General features: G+C 53.4%; 5 protein-coding genes across 5 annotated transcripts; 1 reads left to right on the forward strand and 4 right to left on the reverse strand.

Annotated features, from left to right (window-relative positions):
* Positions 1-2,712: 2,712 nt before the first annotated feature.
* J4E85_005750 (uncharacterized protein) lies at positions 2,713-3,242 on the reverse strand (the record flags this gene model as incomplete). Its single annotated transcript, XM_051469992.1, has 2 exons — positions 2,713-3,138; positions 3,186-3,242. The coding sequence occupies 2 exons, from the start codon at positions 3,240-3,242 to the stop codon at positions 2,713-2,715; spliced, it is 483 nt and encodes a 160-aa protein (XP_051326823.1).
* A 1,179-nt stretch (positions 3,243-4,421) lies between these two features.
* Positions 4,422-5,499, reverse strand: J4E85_005751 (uncharacterized protein; the record flags this gene model as incomplete). Its single annotated transcript, XM_051469993.1, has 2 exons — positions 4,422-5,129; positions 5,203-5,499. 2 exons carry the CDS (start codon positions 5,497-5,499, stop codon positions 4,422-4,424), a joined length of 1,005 nt encoding a protein of 334 aa, XP_051326824.1.
* Positions 5,500-6,008: 509 nt separating this feature from the next.
* On the forward strand, positions 6,009-7,642 carry J4E85_005752 (uncharacterized protein; the record flags this gene model as incomplete). The annotated part of the gene is made up of 2 exons (XM_051469994.1): positions 6,009-6,061; positions 6,109-7,642. The coding sequence occupies 2 exons, from the start codon at positions 6,009-6,011 to the stop codon at positions 7,640-7,642; spliced, it is 1,587 nt and encodes a 528-aa protein (XP_051326825.1).
* A 460-nt stretch (positions 7,643-8,102) lies between these two features.
* On the reverse strand, positions 8,103-12,903 carry J4E85_005753 (uncharacterized protein; the record flags this gene model as incomplete). The annotated part of the gene is made up of 4 exons (XM_051469995.1): positions 8,103-12,074; positions 12,121-12,435; positions 12,484-12,565; positions 12,722-12,903. 4 exons carry the CDS (start codon positions 12,901-12,903, stop codon positions 8,103-8,105), a joined length of 4,551 nt encoding a protein of 1,516 aa, XP_051326826.1.
* A 934-nt stretch (positions 12,904-13,837) lies between these two features.
* On the reverse strand, positions 13,838-15,885 carry J4E85_005754 (uncharacterized protein; the record flags this gene model as incomplete). Its single annotated transcript, XM_051469996.1, has 4 exons — positions 13,838-14,814; positions 14,865-15,257; positions 15,305-15,557; positions 15,733-15,885. 4 exons carry the CDS (start codon positions 15,883-15,885, stop codon positions 13,838-13,840), a joined length of 1,776 nt encoding a protein of 591 aa, XP_051326827.1.
* Between the last annotated feature and the right edge of the window lie 2,336 nt (positions 15,886-18,221).

An 18,221-nucleotide genomic window follows, 5' to 3' on the forward strand; every position in this document is an offset into this window, starting at 1 on the left:
CAGTTGGTAGCCGCATTGAATTGCATGCTCCACTGTCTCTAACGTCGAACCAGACTCGTGTGCTGCAAGTGCAATACATTGCGGAATGACGTGCGTTAGAAACCTTCCTGGCGCATACCTGCGTGTAGCAGGATAGACGAATCCACTCAACAAGATCGGAGACATCTGCCAAACCCGGCGAATTTTCGAGACAGACATCAAGTCCGCATTCGTACGTACAAGCGCGGCAAGATCACGCACTTGAGCTGTCAGCTTTTCACTACTGTACTATGACCGTTGCTTCACTACTGCTCCGCCGTTGAAGATGTCGGCCTAGACCAGGTAGTCCAGGAACATGCCCTTCTGACGAAGTTTGTTCAGCCACCAGTCCACAGCCCCTCCAAAAAAGTGAGCTCGTCACAGACGTTCGCTCACGCCCGCACCGCAAACGCAAGGGCAACGCTGTTTCACCAGGCGGGCCACTCCGTATTCAAAAATCCTTCAGGGCGTCTAGGCACGGGTCCGCGAGGTCTTCCCGACTACCTCTACTCCAAGGCCCTTATGCGGTTGACGTTGTGTGCGCGGATCAAGCGACAGCCTTAGCGGACCTTTCCGCCCTGGATGCTCATCACGGTCTCACCACGTTCATCCGTGTATTTCTTCATGTTGGTTTGAACTAACTAGGAAACTTGGTTGTTTCAGACATCTTTGCCACGTGGGATGAAGGTGGAAATTGCGGGGAGCTGGGTCGGACAGAGCGAAACTGACTCATTCAGCAATGACATCCACACACTTCTAGCGGAGCAGTTGGCCGATGACGATGGTAGTCTGCTACCGATCATTTTCGGCTTGGCGGAAGACGAAGAACATCCGATTCGGACGACTGTGGTGCGGTACTAAGCTACAACGCCACCACGAATCTCGATGACAGCCGTAAAATCTAGGCACGCTACATCGTATTATGCAACACCAAGCTGCACCGCTCACGATGTGTCGATATGGGGAAACATCCGCGAGCTGCACGGCAATACCATCTCGCATATACACACCAATCAGGAAGCTGCCAGCAATCTTATCTCCACGAAGCTCTATTCTGTCCTCTCGATCGCTGCAAGGGGTCTGGTCCGGTAGGTTTGATCGAAGCCGAAAGTTCGACCACTGCAGGCATTGCATGATCGAACACTTCGGTGCGGACCGTTTGTCTGGACAGGACATCCGCAAGTTACGTGTCAACCTTACCACCCACCATGCTGCACAGCTCGCAATCCTGCAGGTAATTAAAGTCTTTAATGATGCCATGATGATCACTACGCAACATTTAGCGGCGCCGTTGGTCTGCTCTTTGAAACAACTCCGATGCTGCAAGATGTGCAGGAGCGATCTGGGCACCTAGATGAGAGAGCTGGATATCGATACCCTGCGCGTGCGTCTTCCCCAACGAAACGCTTGCAGAAATGATTGGGCACCAGTGCGACATACCATCAGATACCCCATTGCCTCTTGGAGTAATGCCGGGACATCCTCATCTCCCATTCCAAGCTTGTGGATGCCCCAATGTGGTCGAGCAAACAACGAGCATCCTTACATATCATGCCCAACAACGCCCAACAGGGCCAGCACGTTGGAACTTGTTGAGAAGAGTCACAAAACCGGTTGCAGTCGTGAGGGGTGGCACCCGCACTCGTTGTTTAGGGCTGACTGTGTAGCACTCGTTTCGTTCATGATCAGCAGATAAACGGTTGCTGATCTCGCCGAGAGAAGGACCGAAGAAGCCGTTGGATTGACATGGGGAGGCTTCGCGCCGTCCACGGTTTTTTGGCTTATCTCGGGGGATCTGTGACTGGGGTTTTGCAAGATTGTCTCTGGTCGCGATCTCTGCGGTGTTACTTTTTGGGGTAATGGCGCTGTTGGAGCTCGCACATAGCACGCAATCGGGATGTTGTGGTCAGTCGGTCAATACAGGGGATGTGGCAATCAATAGTGATGCTGAATGCGGGTGCATGGAGCAGTGCTTGAGCCGCGTCGTTCTTGCTGGGTTGAGCGGCTCCAGCTGCACTGAATGGCTGACGAACCCCGCAAGGGAATGCGCGTTCGCTCTTGCAGGCGCTGGACGCGCACTGCAACGTCTCCCAGGAAGCTGCCTTCGCAATGTGGCATCCATTTGCCCGCGATAGCGTAGTCCCTTTGGGAGTTCCGTTCCTCTGGAGCCTCATTCTTTTTCGAACCGCTCTCCTCCGTTGGCATGCTAACTGCCGTGTTCGCCCAAAGTCTGACATAAGATCAGTGCGAGCCTGATCAGTGCACGTGGGAGGCAATCGCCCCTTTTCTCATCCCTTTCACAGTGCAGTGCGAGATTGGGTACGTGTAGCTGCAAGAGACGTAATGTAGGTGTAGTGATAGTGGATAAACGGCAAGTAACGAGTGTTGTTAAAAATACACATTGCCACCCAGTACCATGAACGTGGGTATTACCATGGTGAAGGCACATTCGAGCCTTCGCCTAAGATATTGTCCAAAGCCACGGATGAGCTACTTGGCCCTCCCAACTTTCTGCCGTGTGCTTCCAGGAGCTTCTCATGGCAAAAGCCGATGAGCTTCTTTCGAAACTCGGGATTGCTATGTGTGCACAGCTGATAGTGATTGCAATCAGCTACCATCATCTCCTCGTTTGGCAAGCCCATCTTGGCCATTTCGTACGTGACAATCTGCGGTATACGTTAGACACTTTTTTCATCAAGGCCCATTATCGTTGATGATGGGTATGCTGTCTCCGTGACGCACCACAAATTTCTCTGCTCTCCATCTGCGCCCAGTTAACCTCGTCTCCTCTATTCGCATTGCATCGCTTTCTCGCCCATCCCAGACTGATAAGATGGGCAGACGGGGGACATTTTGCCGGATATACTTGTCGAACTCCTCTGACAGAGAGCGGACATATTCGGTATCTTTCAGGTCTAGGAGCTTCCTGTGAAGGGGCTCCGACTTTCTGGATGTCGGTGCTCTCGTAATGACGCCTAGTATGCTCTCTGCATCCGTCGAGTTTGCTTTCGTGAGATGGGGTGTTCCGAGTAGAGCAACTCCGACTGTGTTGTTGACTATGTCCTCATACCAACGGTTTGGAAAGCCTCGGTGCTGGGGTCCACTTGAATTCCAGAAGAACTGGCTGGTATTAGCGTTGATCTACCTTTATTGCTGCACGAACGTACGTCTTTGATGATCAAGCCTCCGACACCGTGTCCCAGAAAAACCATAGGTATAGACATAGTCTGTGGAATTCGATTAGATGAAGAGGTTTTTTCGAGAGTGTGAGTACCTACACCAGTCTGCTCGCGATGTTCGTGGAGCAGCTGCATCATTGTGTGCGAACTCTCCCGTAATTGATCCCAGCGGCGAAAAGCTTTTCCATTAACTCTCAAGTCATGTTCGAGTGCAAAGACTTGTATGTTCATGAAGTGCTTTGTGAAATCGCGTACAAGTGGCTCATTTTGTACTCCGTCTCTGCTCCATATCTCGACGGGGGGGTCACCCACACCTGGTATTACGATGATGCTATATGTGTAAATATGAAGGTATGAACTTTGGTCGTATGTATGTACTTACAATGCATCTGGGTCCATCGTGTGCGTGAGGTCGTTTGGTAAAGACAGTGGCCTGAGCGAGCAGCCTTTTTGTTGGATAACAGAAGGATCTTTTGACCATCCTGGGCTGACCGGGCTGACGTTGTCCACGGAAAGCGATGAAAATGGCATCGCTCTCGTCCAGTGACCGCTGGGTGTTCTTGGTGAGGTCTGCGATGCTGACTGAGAAGGTGATGCCTCTGATATAGTTGTGCTGGGCGAAAGGTTATAGTCATTGACTGCGATAGGCCGATCAAAATACTCCTCAGACTCTTCCAAAGACTCTTTACTGTCTAGAGCAGACTGTATTGTGACTGATGGTGTTATATGTGACGGTGTTGTACTAGCGGAGGGCCGCTCTTCTTCTGAATTCCTTGAACTCTTCGCGCTTTCCGCTCTTGCCGAGACTGTTGGGCCGCCGACTTCAGTGTCTGACCAAGCTAACGACTCTTGAGACTGTAACTTTTGCACATTTTCGTGCACCTGATCTTTAAAGATGGCATAAGCATTGGCGGAGTCATTGGGAGATAATGACGGTTCTTCTACTAGTGTCGTAAGACCAAGGGCATTGTCGTGGGAGTCTAGCGAGATAGACTGATCCTTTCGCCGTGAAAAAGTGGAAAACTTGTCCATGGCAGCGGTTTTGACAGCATCGAGAGTCTTGTACACTAGAGTAGAAGCTTGTGTATCAGGAGTAGTCTGTGATGCGATGGAGGCTGACTTCGGATCGTGACGTAAGAGAAACCGGGCGATATCAAGCGTACTGCGACCAGTCTCGGTTGACGTTGATGTTGTCCTATGCATGGTCAGAACAATAGAACTGCATTAGATGGAAAGGGCTGTTATGTACTCCAGGGATTCGAGCGACGCTGCAAGAGATTCCGCTCTTTGTTCTGCAAGCCAAGTATCGTGCAGTGCGCCGGAGGCCGTGAGTCGATCTTCGGGAATGACTGCCAAAAGTCTTTCGATGAAATCACATCCAGGCTGTGAGACGTCGCACTTCTGTAGCAAGTCCTTAGGGAACGGCGTTTTGTAGTTGACGTAGGATAGCAAATCTTTCGCGAAAGGGCGCACCCCAGTAAGAGCCATGAATACCAATGCGCCCAAGGCCCAGATGTCTACAGCGTTTGTATATGGTTTCGAGTCGGCGAAAGTCTCAGAATGAAGTTTACCGCCGTACGCGAGCATTTCAGGTGCCATGAAGGCAGGTGTACCAGTGACTGTATGATGCAACTCGGCGTTATCCATACGCTTGCTGATCCCAAAATCGCCGAGCTTGATCCACCAACGAGGGCCAGTCTCTTTGATGAGTACGTTTTGTGGCTTTAGGTCGCGATGAATGAATTCGTCTTTGTGCATACATTCGAGCCCTTCTAGTATCTGGCAAGCGATTTGTTGAACTTCGAGCTCTGGTAGTGGGCCGGACTTGTCGAGATAACAGCCTAGATCTCCGTGGGGAAGGTATTCCATCGAGATGAAGACATGCTCGTCATTTTCGTACCATCCGAACGACTTGACGAACCATGTATTGAACTAGATTGACAGGTGCATCAGCTCTGTACAACTCGGTAGACCACGGCTCGAACGGAGATAGAGGAAGACTTACCCGGTCTTTGGAAAACTTCGCTATCGCATGCAGCTCGCGATTGTAATTCTTTGCGTCTTCCTTGTTTATTTTCTTGACAGCTCGTACGTCGCCGTCGCCACCTCCTACCAGCTTCTCGAGCCAAACGACCCCGAATGCTCCCTGCCCAAGTTCTTGGTTCGCCTTCCACTTATGCTTCTTTCGATCGATCAAATGAATCGTGTAATCTTTCTTGAAGACAGTGTCCAGCTTCGTGTCGTTCACTAATTCCGACGCCGGCGCTCTAGCTCCGGTGTCTTTGGGAAGTGGGTCAGCCATATGCGCCAAGGGGATGCAGCGAAGGTCTGGGATGGAGTAGACACAACAACAGAAAAAACTGATGGCCAGGTAGCGACGAAAGAATTACGGACGGACAGTGTGCGAGGGGTGGGATGCACTTCGGAAGCAGCAGCGGCGTCATGATGCGACCCCAGCCTACCCCGCTGATGTATCCAGGTGGCACGGCAGGCACTGCCAGTCCCGCCCCCAACCACGTACAAGCGGAAGAGATCAACCCTGTAAATCTTCTCGTATGTATATTAGCCAGCCTTGCGCTGTATCACACAGCCGCTCCCGTGTCTATTCGCAGCTTCAACGGCCCCTCACTCGAAGCCCGCGACGACTATCACTGCCCGTTCCGCCTACTCTTTGACTGTACGCCGCCACCCTGTCTATTTCCGCCCCTGCATGCTATCCCGCCTTACCTTTGTTACTCACTCCTCCCAACAACTGGTCGGGTATCGCAGTCACATTCAAGCCTTTATACGACAGTCGATCAACACTGCGCAATGTCTATCGAAGTGGCCCTTGCAATCATCGCGACTGCTGATCTAGCGATCAAGTGAGTGCTTTGCCTGAGCAATGTACTCATGATAACTGAGCTTCTAGGTATGGAAAGAATCTCGTCCAGATGTATGACAGCTACCAGAATGCGGACAAAGAGATCGGCGAAAGGCTGTTGAAAATGCAAGTGATCTGGCACCAGGTTCAATGGCAAGTCCAATATCTCATGCGCGTTCGAAAGGCTCTAGAAGAGGAGTTCTTGGCTATGCAAGACCAGATACTCGGACAGTTGGTAAACAGGTTGAAGGCGGCCATGAGCGAAGTTCAGAAACTCGAAAAGAAACAAGGTCCTACTGAAACCGACCCGAAGGCGACGAAAGACACGCAATATAGCAAATGGAAGTACCCTTTCATCAAGAAGGGCTTGGATGCTGCCATAGGCGAGTTGAAGGAATGGCAGGGATATTTCGACCCGGGTTGGTACCACATCATGCGGATCTCAGACAACTTGGTCGACACCGGGTTTAAGAAGCCAAAGTCATCTGCGGAACAAGAACCAATGGAGGGTGCTGCGCGTAAGATAATGTCCAAAGCGAAGACTGTCCGCAATTGCCTGAGAATGGATCCCCAAGGCGGAAGTACTACTGTCTTCATGAAAGCGGAAGAAACGTCAAACTACAGCTACACGGCAATACCGTACTCGACTGCATACATCTGCCATCGCAGCTCAAAAGACCCGCTAATAGCAGACTCTGTCCCCGCCACGCCAGGCATCAGCCTCGACATTCAGAGCAGAGACGTGCGCGACCTTGCCCGCAAGCTCACAGACACAGACCCAATAAGCTTCTGCTTACTCAAATGTCGTGGCGTTTCGCGAGTATACAAGACCAACGGCTCTCTCAAAGCCTTCGACTTCCATTTCCACATACCGTCCTCCCTACACTCACCGCAGAGTCTGCGCAACATCTTGATCGAATCGAAGCCAAACATGAGTCTCAGCGTACGCTTCCGCCTCGCACAGCAGCTAGCGCGCTCGTTGAGCTACGTCCACATGTACGAATTCGTCCACAAAGGCATTCGCCCCGAAACAGTCCTCATCTTCGACAGCGGCAAGACCGAGCTCGCACATTCGTTTTTGCTTGGCTTTGAGAAGTTTCGCGCAGATGCAGGTCGCACATTAAAGACTAGCGACTCCGTTTGGGAGAGGGATCTGTACCGCCACCCAGAACGCCAGGGAGAGAAACCAGAGGAAGCATACAAGATGCAGCACGACATCTACAGCCTGGGAGTCTGTCTCCTGGAGATAGGTATGTGGCGCACACTCGTCACGTATAGCAGTATGGAGGGAGAGCCCACCCCGTCGCAACTCCTGCCGCCACCGGATTACTCTGAGAAGGACGAAGTGGGCAAGGCCAAGTCGCTCAAGCATACGCTCATTGAGATTGCCATGCGTGAACTACCCAGTTGCATGGGCGATAAGTATACGGGTATCGTCATCTCGTGCTTGACATGCCTGGATACAACCAATCCCGATTTCAGCGACGAGAACGACTTTAAGGATGAGGATGACGTTATCGTTGGGGTGCGGTACATTCAAAAGGTCAGCAACAAGACTCCCACACAACTGATACAGTACTAACTCGATGGTCAGATCCTGCTTGGACTGAGTAACATCTCCGTCTAGAGGGTCGTCACTAAGACTCTGCGGCATCACTCACTTACACACGATGCATGAACACAGCACAATCAAGCACATCAAAACACATCTCTAATCTCTCACTCCCACCATACAGTGCCTTTTCCATTTCCATTTAACTCTCCACCAACCATGCGCCCATAGGGTATCATTGCTCCATACCCAGTGCAAACCAGTCCATGTCCATACCATGCTATGCAGTACTTATCGTGTTTGGAAACCAAAACAAAAACCCCAAGAAACGCCCTCGCTATGCATACAAAATCCTTATATGATACACTTCCTCTTCTTCCTCCTCCAAACTCAATCCCCAACTGCGACCTCCGTGATCGCAGTACTCGTGTGACGCGTCGGTTTAATAGTGAAGGCAAGGCCAGGATGCGGATACGGAAGGATCAGACGACTAATCCGACAATTCGATAGCATCGTCTTCCGTCGCGCCTGGTTTACCGTTCGCACCTGGATCCGCGGCACCACCGCCGCCTTCATCGCTACCATTCTCGCTACCGTCTTCTTCATCTTCGTCTTCGTCCTCGTCTTCTTCGTCGAAGGACTCTGCATCTTCATCTTCTTCCATCTCGTCTTCCTCATCGAGATCAGAGTCCTGGTCGTAATCGAGCAGTTCCTCGTCGTCGCCGTCGTGCATCTCAGAGTCTGCGTCTTGGTCTTCTGCGTCTCGGTCGTAGTACTCTTCCTGTTGCTCCTGCTGCTGATGGTGCTGGTAGGGTGCAGCCTGGGAAGGAGTAAATTGAGCTTCGGGATAAGATGATGTAGTGCCGAAGTGGTTGTAAGACTGGACGTCCTCTTCGTTGTCGGTCATGATGGCGTGCTCATCCTGAGCATCGACATCGATGACGTGTGCACCGTTGATTGATGCGAAATCGCTAGTGAACTGGTCTTGCTTGTAGCTCATCGGCTGGGATGAAGTCTGTTGGACGAAGGAAAGCTGCGTGGGTATCGGTGATGAGATATCCAGTGGCTCTGTGCTGGCGGGTCGGGTGCTAGCAGGTGATTTGCTGAGACCATTTTCGATTCTGTAGGCGCGAACAGCCTCTGCGCCTTGGCCGTAAAGATGGCGTGGTACGAAACGGCTTGTACGTTCCCAGTATGCTGGACGGTTTTTGGTGGATGTGCTGGTGCGCAGGGTGCTGCCGTACGTGGATGTACCGTATGTGGAATGCCGGCTCTGAGATGCAGAGAGTCCAAGGTTGGGCACGCTGCGACTCCAGTCGTGTTGAACATTTGATGAAGTGGCCGCGGGAGATGCAAGACCCTTAGCCCGTGCGATGAGCTGGCTGGCATTTGCATCAAATGATCCTGATCGATACGACTTGCCTGGGGCGAAAGAAGGAGGCGGCATCTCAGCTCTTGAATCTGCCAGCGTCCGTCGGGCCCTTGCGATGAGATCGTTCGTTGAATCGTTGAATGAAGACCGTCCGCTAAACGACATCGCGCCGTTAAAGGAGTGAGACGGTGATGTCGTGGATGTTGATTGCCTAAATGACTCTTTGATGGCTTCGGCACGAGCGCGCTGTTCTTCGAGCATAGTTCTCGGTGCTGGCTGTTCATGCTGATCCGGCGCAGGCGACGCTGGTGACAACTTGGGTCGCTTGGGCTCGATGAGCTTGGGCTTCTCTTCGTCTGATGAACCAAAGTCGAAGCTGCGCTTCCGGTGCTTGCTCGGATCGATGCCCATAGCGCGCAACCTGAACCAATCCGTCTCGGTCCGGTCTACTGGTGCATTCGCAACGGCTTGCTGATATGCCTGGGAGTATGCGGCAATTGACGTGCTGGCGTTGCTTGTGCTCTTGTCAAAGGTAGACTCAGGAGATGGGTTGTTGACCGGCACTGATCTGGCTGAGTTCACGCCATTCATCTCCGAGCTCTGAGCCTGGTGTCGCTGTTGCGTTCGCTTGGCGCGCCGAGAATTTGAAGGTTGCTGGGACACCGATCGCCCCTCTGGTGGTACTACTGCTGTCGTCTTACCGTTCGATGTTGCCGGCTGTACCGGTGCAGGCGCATCTGCCGGTTTTTCGTCTGGTCCGGCCTCCGTCTTTGCCCGCTGCTCTTTCAGTCGCCTCCTTCTCTCTCGTGCCTTTTGTAATTTCTTCTTCTTTTGCACCGCCAACATCATCTTGGCCAAGCCTGCCCGCTTCAACTCATCTAGATATCTCTTATGCTTCTGATCTACCATCGCCACTCTCCTCTCCATCTCCGCAGTGATTGCAGCTTCCTTCGCTAAATTCATTGCAGCGTTTTCGACGAACTGCATCAGCAATCCTTCCTGGGGGTGGAACATAACATCCGCCGTGAGCGCATGCAATGCCGAGTCCTTCTCTCGTATCCGTGTTTGCCGTGCTTCCTCCTCTTGTGCTTGACGGAATCTCGCCTGTCGAGCCAACTCTTCTTGCTGCTCGCGAGCCTTGCGCTCTCGATCAGCCTGTTCTTGCCGCTGTCGCGCAGCCGCAGCTTCCGCAGCCTCAGCCTCATGCTTCTGCTCTGCTTCCTTCGCTTGCTTTGCTCGTTGGGCTTCCTGTACTCGTTGGCGTGCTTCGTCCAGTTTCCGTTGCTTCTCAGCTGCTTCCTTCTCTGCCTTCTGTGCTTCATCTTCTTGTGGAGAAGTATCCGTCGGAGGCGGTGTTCCTGATGGGGTGAAGGACTGTTGTGGGGTTTCTTGCGAGGGTGTAGCATTGAACGAAGACCCAGTAAAGTTGAAAGCAGGAGCTGCCTTGGGTGTTGAAGACTGAGGCTGCGCGGTGTTGTTCTTGAAGAAAGGATTCGCGGTAGTCGGTGCAGTCGTAGTTGGTGTAGTCGTAGCCGGAAGCTCTTCGCCCCAATGGAATCCTTTCTGGAATTCAGCTTCACGTTTCTGCTGAGCTTCAAGTTTCGCCGGATCAGGGAAAGGCGATACTCCACCGAAGATGTTCGCTGGAGCTTGAGAAGTTGCAGACTGAGGCTGCGCGGTGTTGTTCTTCAGGAAAGGATTCGCGGGAGTCGGTGTGGTGGTTGTCTCGGACTTCGCAGCATTGTTGAACTTCAAGAAAGGATTTGCAGCAGTCTGTGGCGTCGTAGATTCCGATTGCGCAGTGCCGTTCTTCAGGAAAGGGTTTGATGATGATGCAGGCGGGGCCGACTGGAATGAGTTGGTGTCCTTGCGCAGGAATGGATTGGCCTTCGCGTCCGCCGGCTGTCCAAACTGAATGCTGTTCTTGGAAGGATCGAATAGGCCAGGCTGGACGGCTTTCGCGAATGGATTTGGAGTTGTCGTGGAATTGCCATTCGGCTGAAAGGGAGATGCGGTCGCGTTGAAGCCGAAGCCACCAGCAGATGGTGTTGCGTCGGAAGGTTGCTGTTTGAAGACACTGGTGGTCTCTGGGATGAACAACGACGTCTGGTCTTCCATCTGTTGAGCTTGCATAGCAGACAGCCCGCCCTTCTTGGCTTCCTGCACAGTCATGCCTGCGATGACAGTCGACAAGGGACGACCACATCGCTTGGCCTCGACGATGGTTGCGGAGAAGAACTGGGGCTTGATGTCGGCCTTGGCGAGGACATTCGCTTTCCTGTCGTAGTGCTTCTGTTTGATATCCATGAAGCGCTGTCCTGCCTCGTTGAATTCAAAGACAAAACCGTGCGCTTCGCAAAACTCGACGGCCTCGTCTTCAGTGTCCATGCCGAGTACTTCTCTCAGCCTGTCGGTTGTCCAGAATTCGACGGAAACCTGATGCCTGTAGAGACCGACTCGGTAGCAACGCCAGACTACATCCAGTGCAACGTGACGGACTCTGTTGAAGGATATAGCGGCCGCACATGCCATAAGATATGATACCCGCGGCGACTTGATCAACTCCCAAAACCGCTTCCAATTCGACTGGCATTGTACCCAGTTGTCGTAGTTCCTGTGAATGAGGATAGACTTGAGGAGGCGGAAGATCTCGAGAGCGGTCTGGACCCGTGGGTTGTTCCGTAAATCGCTAGGTAGACGATGGAGTTCGTTCTCGAGCTGGGTGTTGGCGTAGATGGGAGCCAGGATGAGGCGATATGCCCAGAACTCGGCTTCGCACTCTGATATGATGTTGGCGCGTCGATTGTCGGCGTATCGCTCCTTCAATGAGATGAGGGTCTGATTCAGCTGCTCGACGTCTTGTTGATGCGAGTAATCGTCCTTGGTACTCCGCGCCATGTGGTGCGCCGACAGCATGTAGAAGCGGGCGCTGTATTCAAGGGAGGTGAGGAGTACGGCGATGTCGGCTCTGTTCTCGATACGTTGTGTGCGAAGGTCCTTTCGAACGGCGCGTGTGCGATCCCAAAGCCATGAGTGGAGGAACTGGAAATCGTCTTCGTCTAGGCGGCCGTACAGGTACTTGAGGGTTTTCTGCGGATATTAAATCACGATCATGTAGAGAGTTCTGCTAACTTACCAGACACGTGGCTGGCGACCGAATCTCAGAGACCAGCTCCACGTCCATGCCTGCCGCTGACCGCGCGTATGCTTTGACCATGCGCGACTCATCTGCGATGCGCTGGCTACGGGAGGGTAGGTGTTGGGTCTCGGGTGTACATTCGGGGGCCTTGACGTCCAGTTCGACTATGCGACGCACGCGCTCGTATTCCGGGCACATTTCCTGGCAAAGACCGTACAGCTTGACCGAGTCGATCAGGCGCATCTGGCCTTCGGGGTTCATGAGACCATCGCGGACGAACTTCTCGCGGATCCTGGGGCGCTCCGCTTTGATCTGTGCCTGTCAGTACTGACTAAAAGACAGGATGGATGTAGTCCTTACGTGTTGCAGTCGCTTCTGATATTCATGGGGCGCAAAGGAAGGCGCAGAACTCCCGCCGAACGGATTCGAAGTGGAAGCGTTCCTATAGGTATCTAGTTAGAATAGGCCGCGAGCGGCCACGGAGGCCCTCGTCTAGTATAGATCGCAACGACGGCGGTGGTGTAGTATGCATCCTGGTGATGGCGCCCTCGGTCCGCCCGCGCCCTGTGCCAACGTCAGAGGGAGTATGTCGACTTACGAATTGCCGGAATCGTTCTTCTGGCGTCCCTGCCCGCCTTTGTATAGACCTTGCGCCGGTCGCTCTTCGTTCTGCGCATTGTTCCTGCCGCGTGCGCGATTCGCGTTGGAGTTGTTGCCGCCTTTGGGACCGCGCCCACGATCGCCTCCGCTGGCGCCTCTCCCACCTCGCGGTGTCGCCATAATCGCGACTCTATCACGAGGGTGTTAGCGCGCGATCAGCCAGGGTCAATGGCGAATGCGACGGTGAGGTTCCGGGTGCGGCGAGAGATCGGTAGTCGGTTCGGTCGCGCTGGTGGCCGAGTCGGGTTGAGTGCGACTGGCGGGCGCTGCGAGAAAGCATCAAAGGCCCATCCGTGTCGCGAACAAGAGAGCCACGGATGAGCTCAGAGCCCGGGCCTGTGACGCGGTCCTAGCGCCTTGGCACACGACGTGTGGCTGGTGCCCGAGTCGCCGCTTCCACTTTCACCCTTGCTTGCAACATCAACAGCTCAATTCACTCACAACATCACGCTTAGCGTTCGGAAGCTAGTAGATTCGATATCTTGATTGATATCTAACATATCCGAAATGCGTAACTATCGACGTGCGATACTTACATGTATTTTCTCCCCGTATTTACCTCTACGTGGGTTTGACCGCCTCGCCTCCACAATACTGACGGTCACCCACCTTCATCCACTTCTTCTAAAGACCAGCTACCCCCCAGATTTTATACAACGCCTTTCAGCAAGAACAGTCCCAAACATAGGCAATCCGTTCCCTACCCAATTACGTCCTCCACTAAGCAGCCATGAACTTTTGTACCAGCGTCGTTGCAATGCAGTCGTGGGCGGCGTGACGTCGTATGGGGTATATTGCAAGACATGGACCATGTAGAATGCAAAATCAAGAAAATGCACCAAAGCATATTCCAGCGAGTGTGCCGAGGCATCCAGCATGGGAGGTGCCCAGTCGCTGTGCTGGAACGGAGCTTGACAAATGCGACATGATAGAAAATGAGTAATGAGATCGTAGCAATCGTGAGTCGTTCCGAAGAAAGAAAAACATAAAGATGAACCGAAACGGATTCGAGCATGTAGACAAGACGAAATAATGCACGCTAAGTCGCAGGCGATTAATGATGAGAGCCTTCCGACTCACAGCTGATGCTGGACAAGTGCGGTAGGCCGTCGAAGAACGACGGGACAAACATGTCATACTCGTAAGGATATCCGGTATTGCTGCTGAAGGCGCTACTCTCGTCGTGGTGATGGTACGGCGTGTCGAACATGGTGAATGGCTGGTGGTATGCTGATGCAGACACTGGCACTACGTTGTTTGAGCCAGGAGCCTGTCGTGACTGCGGTACATGGTGGTAGCCCGAATGACTAGTACAATACTGCATTGGCTGGCTGCATTGCAAATCGCTCTGACCGCGAGTCTGGTTATGAAACGGGGTGTGGTTGGCCACCTTGACGTCTAGGTCCATGTCCTCATCTAGATGAAGGGAGTGCATCGACTGACCAAAAGAGGTGTTCGGTGTCGTAGTAGAGCTGCATGGATGCATGTGTTGTGGTTGCGATATTGGCGGTCCTCGAATGGGGGCTTGCGCTTGCTTCTGGGATGTCTGAGGTCGCCGAGCTCTCTCCTCCCGTGGCAGGTGCGACTCAGTCGCGGTGTTGTCAACCTCGGTCTCGTTGCCAGATACATCGGCGTCAGGCTCTATCCTCGGAGGTGGAGTGGCCCTGGCCCGTCGGAAGCGCTTCCTAGGTGCGGGTTGCTGGCGTGGCGGTCTCGTCAATGGCTGCCAAGTCACATGCGTCCCTCTACGGGGATCTTGGTTGTGCGTGCCTTCGAAGAGGTTGTAGTTGAAGATGTGATCTTCGTATAATTGCGCAATGTCGAAGAGGTTCGGTAAAATCTCGGATAGGGCTCGGCCTTGCATCCGCTCACTGAATCTGGATCCTTTCGACGAGGAGAACTGGTCTGGCGGCGTGGTCTCAACAGCATACTGCGCGGCGTGTTTGAGCTTGGCGACCCATGGGCTTCTACGCTTGGCCTCGTCGATTTTGCGGTGCTGAAGCATGAGATCGACTGCAAGTTTCAAAAGGCCTGGGGAGAATTAGCTGTCGCTCACTTTGAGAGCAGATGTGATAGCTTACCCGCCTTATCCAAATGCGAAGGCTCTTCGTAGGGCACATCGTGGGGCCACCAAGGTGGGGTGCATTCAGAGGGCTGCTCCTTAGGCAGCTTCTTGTGGTAGGGCCCGTACAGGCTGAGACGCTTAGGCTCCAGTTGCTTGACCCAAGCCGTGACGATGGGCCGCACTGGCTTCATAGTGAGCTCATCGAGTCTTCGGTGGAAGAAGCCCATCAACGGTTTGACATCGCCAATGTAGAAGGTGTAAGACTTCTGTGTTGCCACAGGGACATCTCTGTCGTCGTACTGCTCGTCGTCTCCGTCTTCGCTGAAGTGCTGAGCTGCGCCTTGACGCGGTTCCCCTGGGCGCGACCGAGTTCTCTTCCGGCTCTTGAGTTGAACATCTCCCGACGTAGCTGGGCCTGTTAGCGGGGGCGCATACAGAGCAGGCATTCGATCTTACCCGGTACCTGGACCACGGCAGACTGGTAGACTGGTGTGGGAATGGCTTTAGGCGGATCTGCCAGACGGGCTACTCCCTGCGATTTTGCTGGGCCGTTGCACAGGTGTTCGAAGCCAGGGATGGGCCTAAAGACGTGTTCCTCTCGGCCCTCAGGCGAGATGACCTTCCAGCAGCCGATAGGTGTAGGGACGGCAACAGGCTCCTCTGGTTCGTCCTTCTTGATGGTGGCTTCGACAGCGTGCGAGGATGTTGCCTGAAGAAGTCAGCATATGTGCTCGTCGCTATTGCCGTCTATGATGCCACGCGCCTGCCGGGTCCGGTTATTTGGGCCAAGGCGGCCGCTAATCGTCGCGCCAGCGGCTCATGTGGAGGGAGGACCCGAAACCTTATCTACAGTGCCCCCGAACGCAAAAAGAAACCGTACTCACCGACGACTGCTCCTTCACATCACCAGCGTGAACCATCGCCCACGCGTTTTCCCCAAATCGGTCTACCGCCATGGCGCTGCCATCGTCCTTCCGTATTGGTCGCCGGTCCTTCGCGTGAGGAGCCAATGGGTCCACGGCCCGGAACATCGCCATCGGTAGCTATGGAGCTGCAGCTAGCGAATCCCGCGAACTGATCGATGGATCGCTTTTGTGTCGTATGGGCGTATTTTTCCGTCTTCAGGCGCCCGAGGAAAGCTCGAAAGTACGAACAGGCTACACATCGGTCAGTTAGCATCTTATACTCTACAGGAGCCATGCCCCTGGAGCGACCGAATGAGGCAGTATTGCTTGACGAAATGATCAAGATCATCTACACATGACTAGTCGAGTACAGTTTTGGAGTGCGCACACTTCGCTTAACCTATTGCGCTGGCAGTGCTTACCTGAAAGAGCAAGTTCTAGAGGAACCCCAGTCTTTGGATGAACGCAAGATGCCCCTCTTCCGCTGCAGATCCGAGATAAGCCAGAGCTGGATGCCGAACTGGATGCCAACGAAAAGCCTCTGCTATATCCAACAGCAATGGGAGGTACGACTCGTCACGAGCCTTAACCCACAGCAACGAGACTTGGATAAGGTGGCTAGCCGAAAAAGGCTGGGTGCGGAATCGGAGGAGGGTGGCACACAAGCCTGACCGGTCTTCCGAAGATTGTGTGCCAATGATGCAAACCCAAAAAGAGCCACGGTCTCAAGGATAAAATGCAAATACAAGAACGTGATACTGACAGCAACAATAGGACCGAATGTATTGACCGGGCTCTCAGGTTATAAAGCAGGCCTTATTCTGCTATGACAACTGAGCCCTGCACTTTTCGACTCCTATCTACTGCACGTAACCTCACAGAATCCACTTGGCGACGACAACACCCCGGCATTTCAGCAAACGAGAGAAGACATCGCATGATCTGGCCACCCCGCGGATGTCGACTCGAGGGCTACCGCAGGTGTTAAGGGATTGAGGCCTCATCAGGCCTTTGCATCTGAATTGGGCTTGCGGAGACGTCTTGTGCATGACTCCCGCTTCCCCGTCCGCACCTGCCTTCACTCTCAGTCGACACGATGCCGAAAAGATGACGAGTGTTAGGCGCGAACAGGGGTCGATGTCTCCACAAGGATGTATACACACTAGCGCTAAAGCATGCTGCATAACGGACACGGGGTCGTGCCGTGGGATTCCATCATGCAAATCAGCAAATCGTATCTGGAGGCCTCGAATCTCCGATGAGTGGTTCCATGGGAGATCTGTTGGGCATCGAACACCTGCACACTGCCATCGTCACTGTGGCAGATACCGTAATCAACATCCGATTATATATTGGATGTGGACGTGTCAGGACTTAACCCCACCTTCCACCTTTACACATCCCACGTGAGGAAGTACGCTAGCACGCACTTCGACGATGGCGCTTTTCGGAACACCAAGGATGGCTAGACCTCGCCGTTCTGTGGGTTTCGTTGATCCTCGGGATCGTCCTCGCTCGCCAACCTCGCTTACCGTATTTCCGCCAGCCATCGCATGAGGCGGAGGGGCAGTGGAGGTCAGAGACAACCTTCCCGCATCCCCGAACCAAAGATACATAGCCGCTCAAGCAGCCAAAGGGTCTTTGACCCCAAAAATCTACATCCACTTCAGCGCCACGGCCAGACTGTTCTAGACGAGATACAAAGGAATCCTTCACAGATCCCGTTTCGATGTCGCTCAGGCCCGCACCGCTCATCCGCTTACCAGGCTGTTGGCGTGAGATTGAGTTCAGTCTGACTCAGTATTTGATCGATCTGACTGCGAGAACGCCCAGAAGAAGTTAGACAAAACGTCCACATCTCGCTACTGCGTGCGCACTGGAACAAATGCTGAACAAATATTCCTGCACATCGCCGCGACATGCAACTCCCCTCCTGCTGTTCTACCCCCCAATTTTCCACCACTGACCTACCTCACCGCCAACAGCCTGCCTGCCAGATCTAAACAAGCCAACCTCTAGCAGATCAAATCGTATCGACGTCCCCGAACCAGAACCAGACACCAGACCCAGACCCAGGCTTCCCTCTCTCTCCCGAGCGCCACACCGCCCTCGCACTAGCAAAGCGGAGATAACGTGTCACCCCGTTGCACAACGTACTTCTAATACGGCAACGGGCCGCTGGGCTAAACTAAACGCACACACTATCTGCATGCAAGTCTACACCCGGGGCATGCACCACCCACGTCCAGCTTCCGATTCCGCTTCGTATACCTAGTTACATGCACCAATCGCCTCCTCCCCTTAGCGATGTTAGGATGTTAGGCTCCGGCACATATGCGCCACCCGCAAGAAGCGGAAGGTGGTGAACCGCGTTTAGTCGGTCACGGCTGTCGTGTCACGTATGCTTACCTTGCCTTACCTTGCCTTTTGGCTTTTCCTCTTTTTCCTCCTGTCTCTCGTGTAAGCAG

This window comes from Alternaria conjuncta (assembly GCF_024043145.1).
Source record: "Alternaria conjuncta strain BMP 0040 chromosome Unknown scaffold_7, whole genome shotgun sequence".
Classification (NCBI taxonomy): domain Eukaryota; kingdom Fungi; phylum Ascomycota; class Dothideomycetes; order Pleosporales; family Pleosporaceae; genus Alternaria; species Alternaria conjuncta.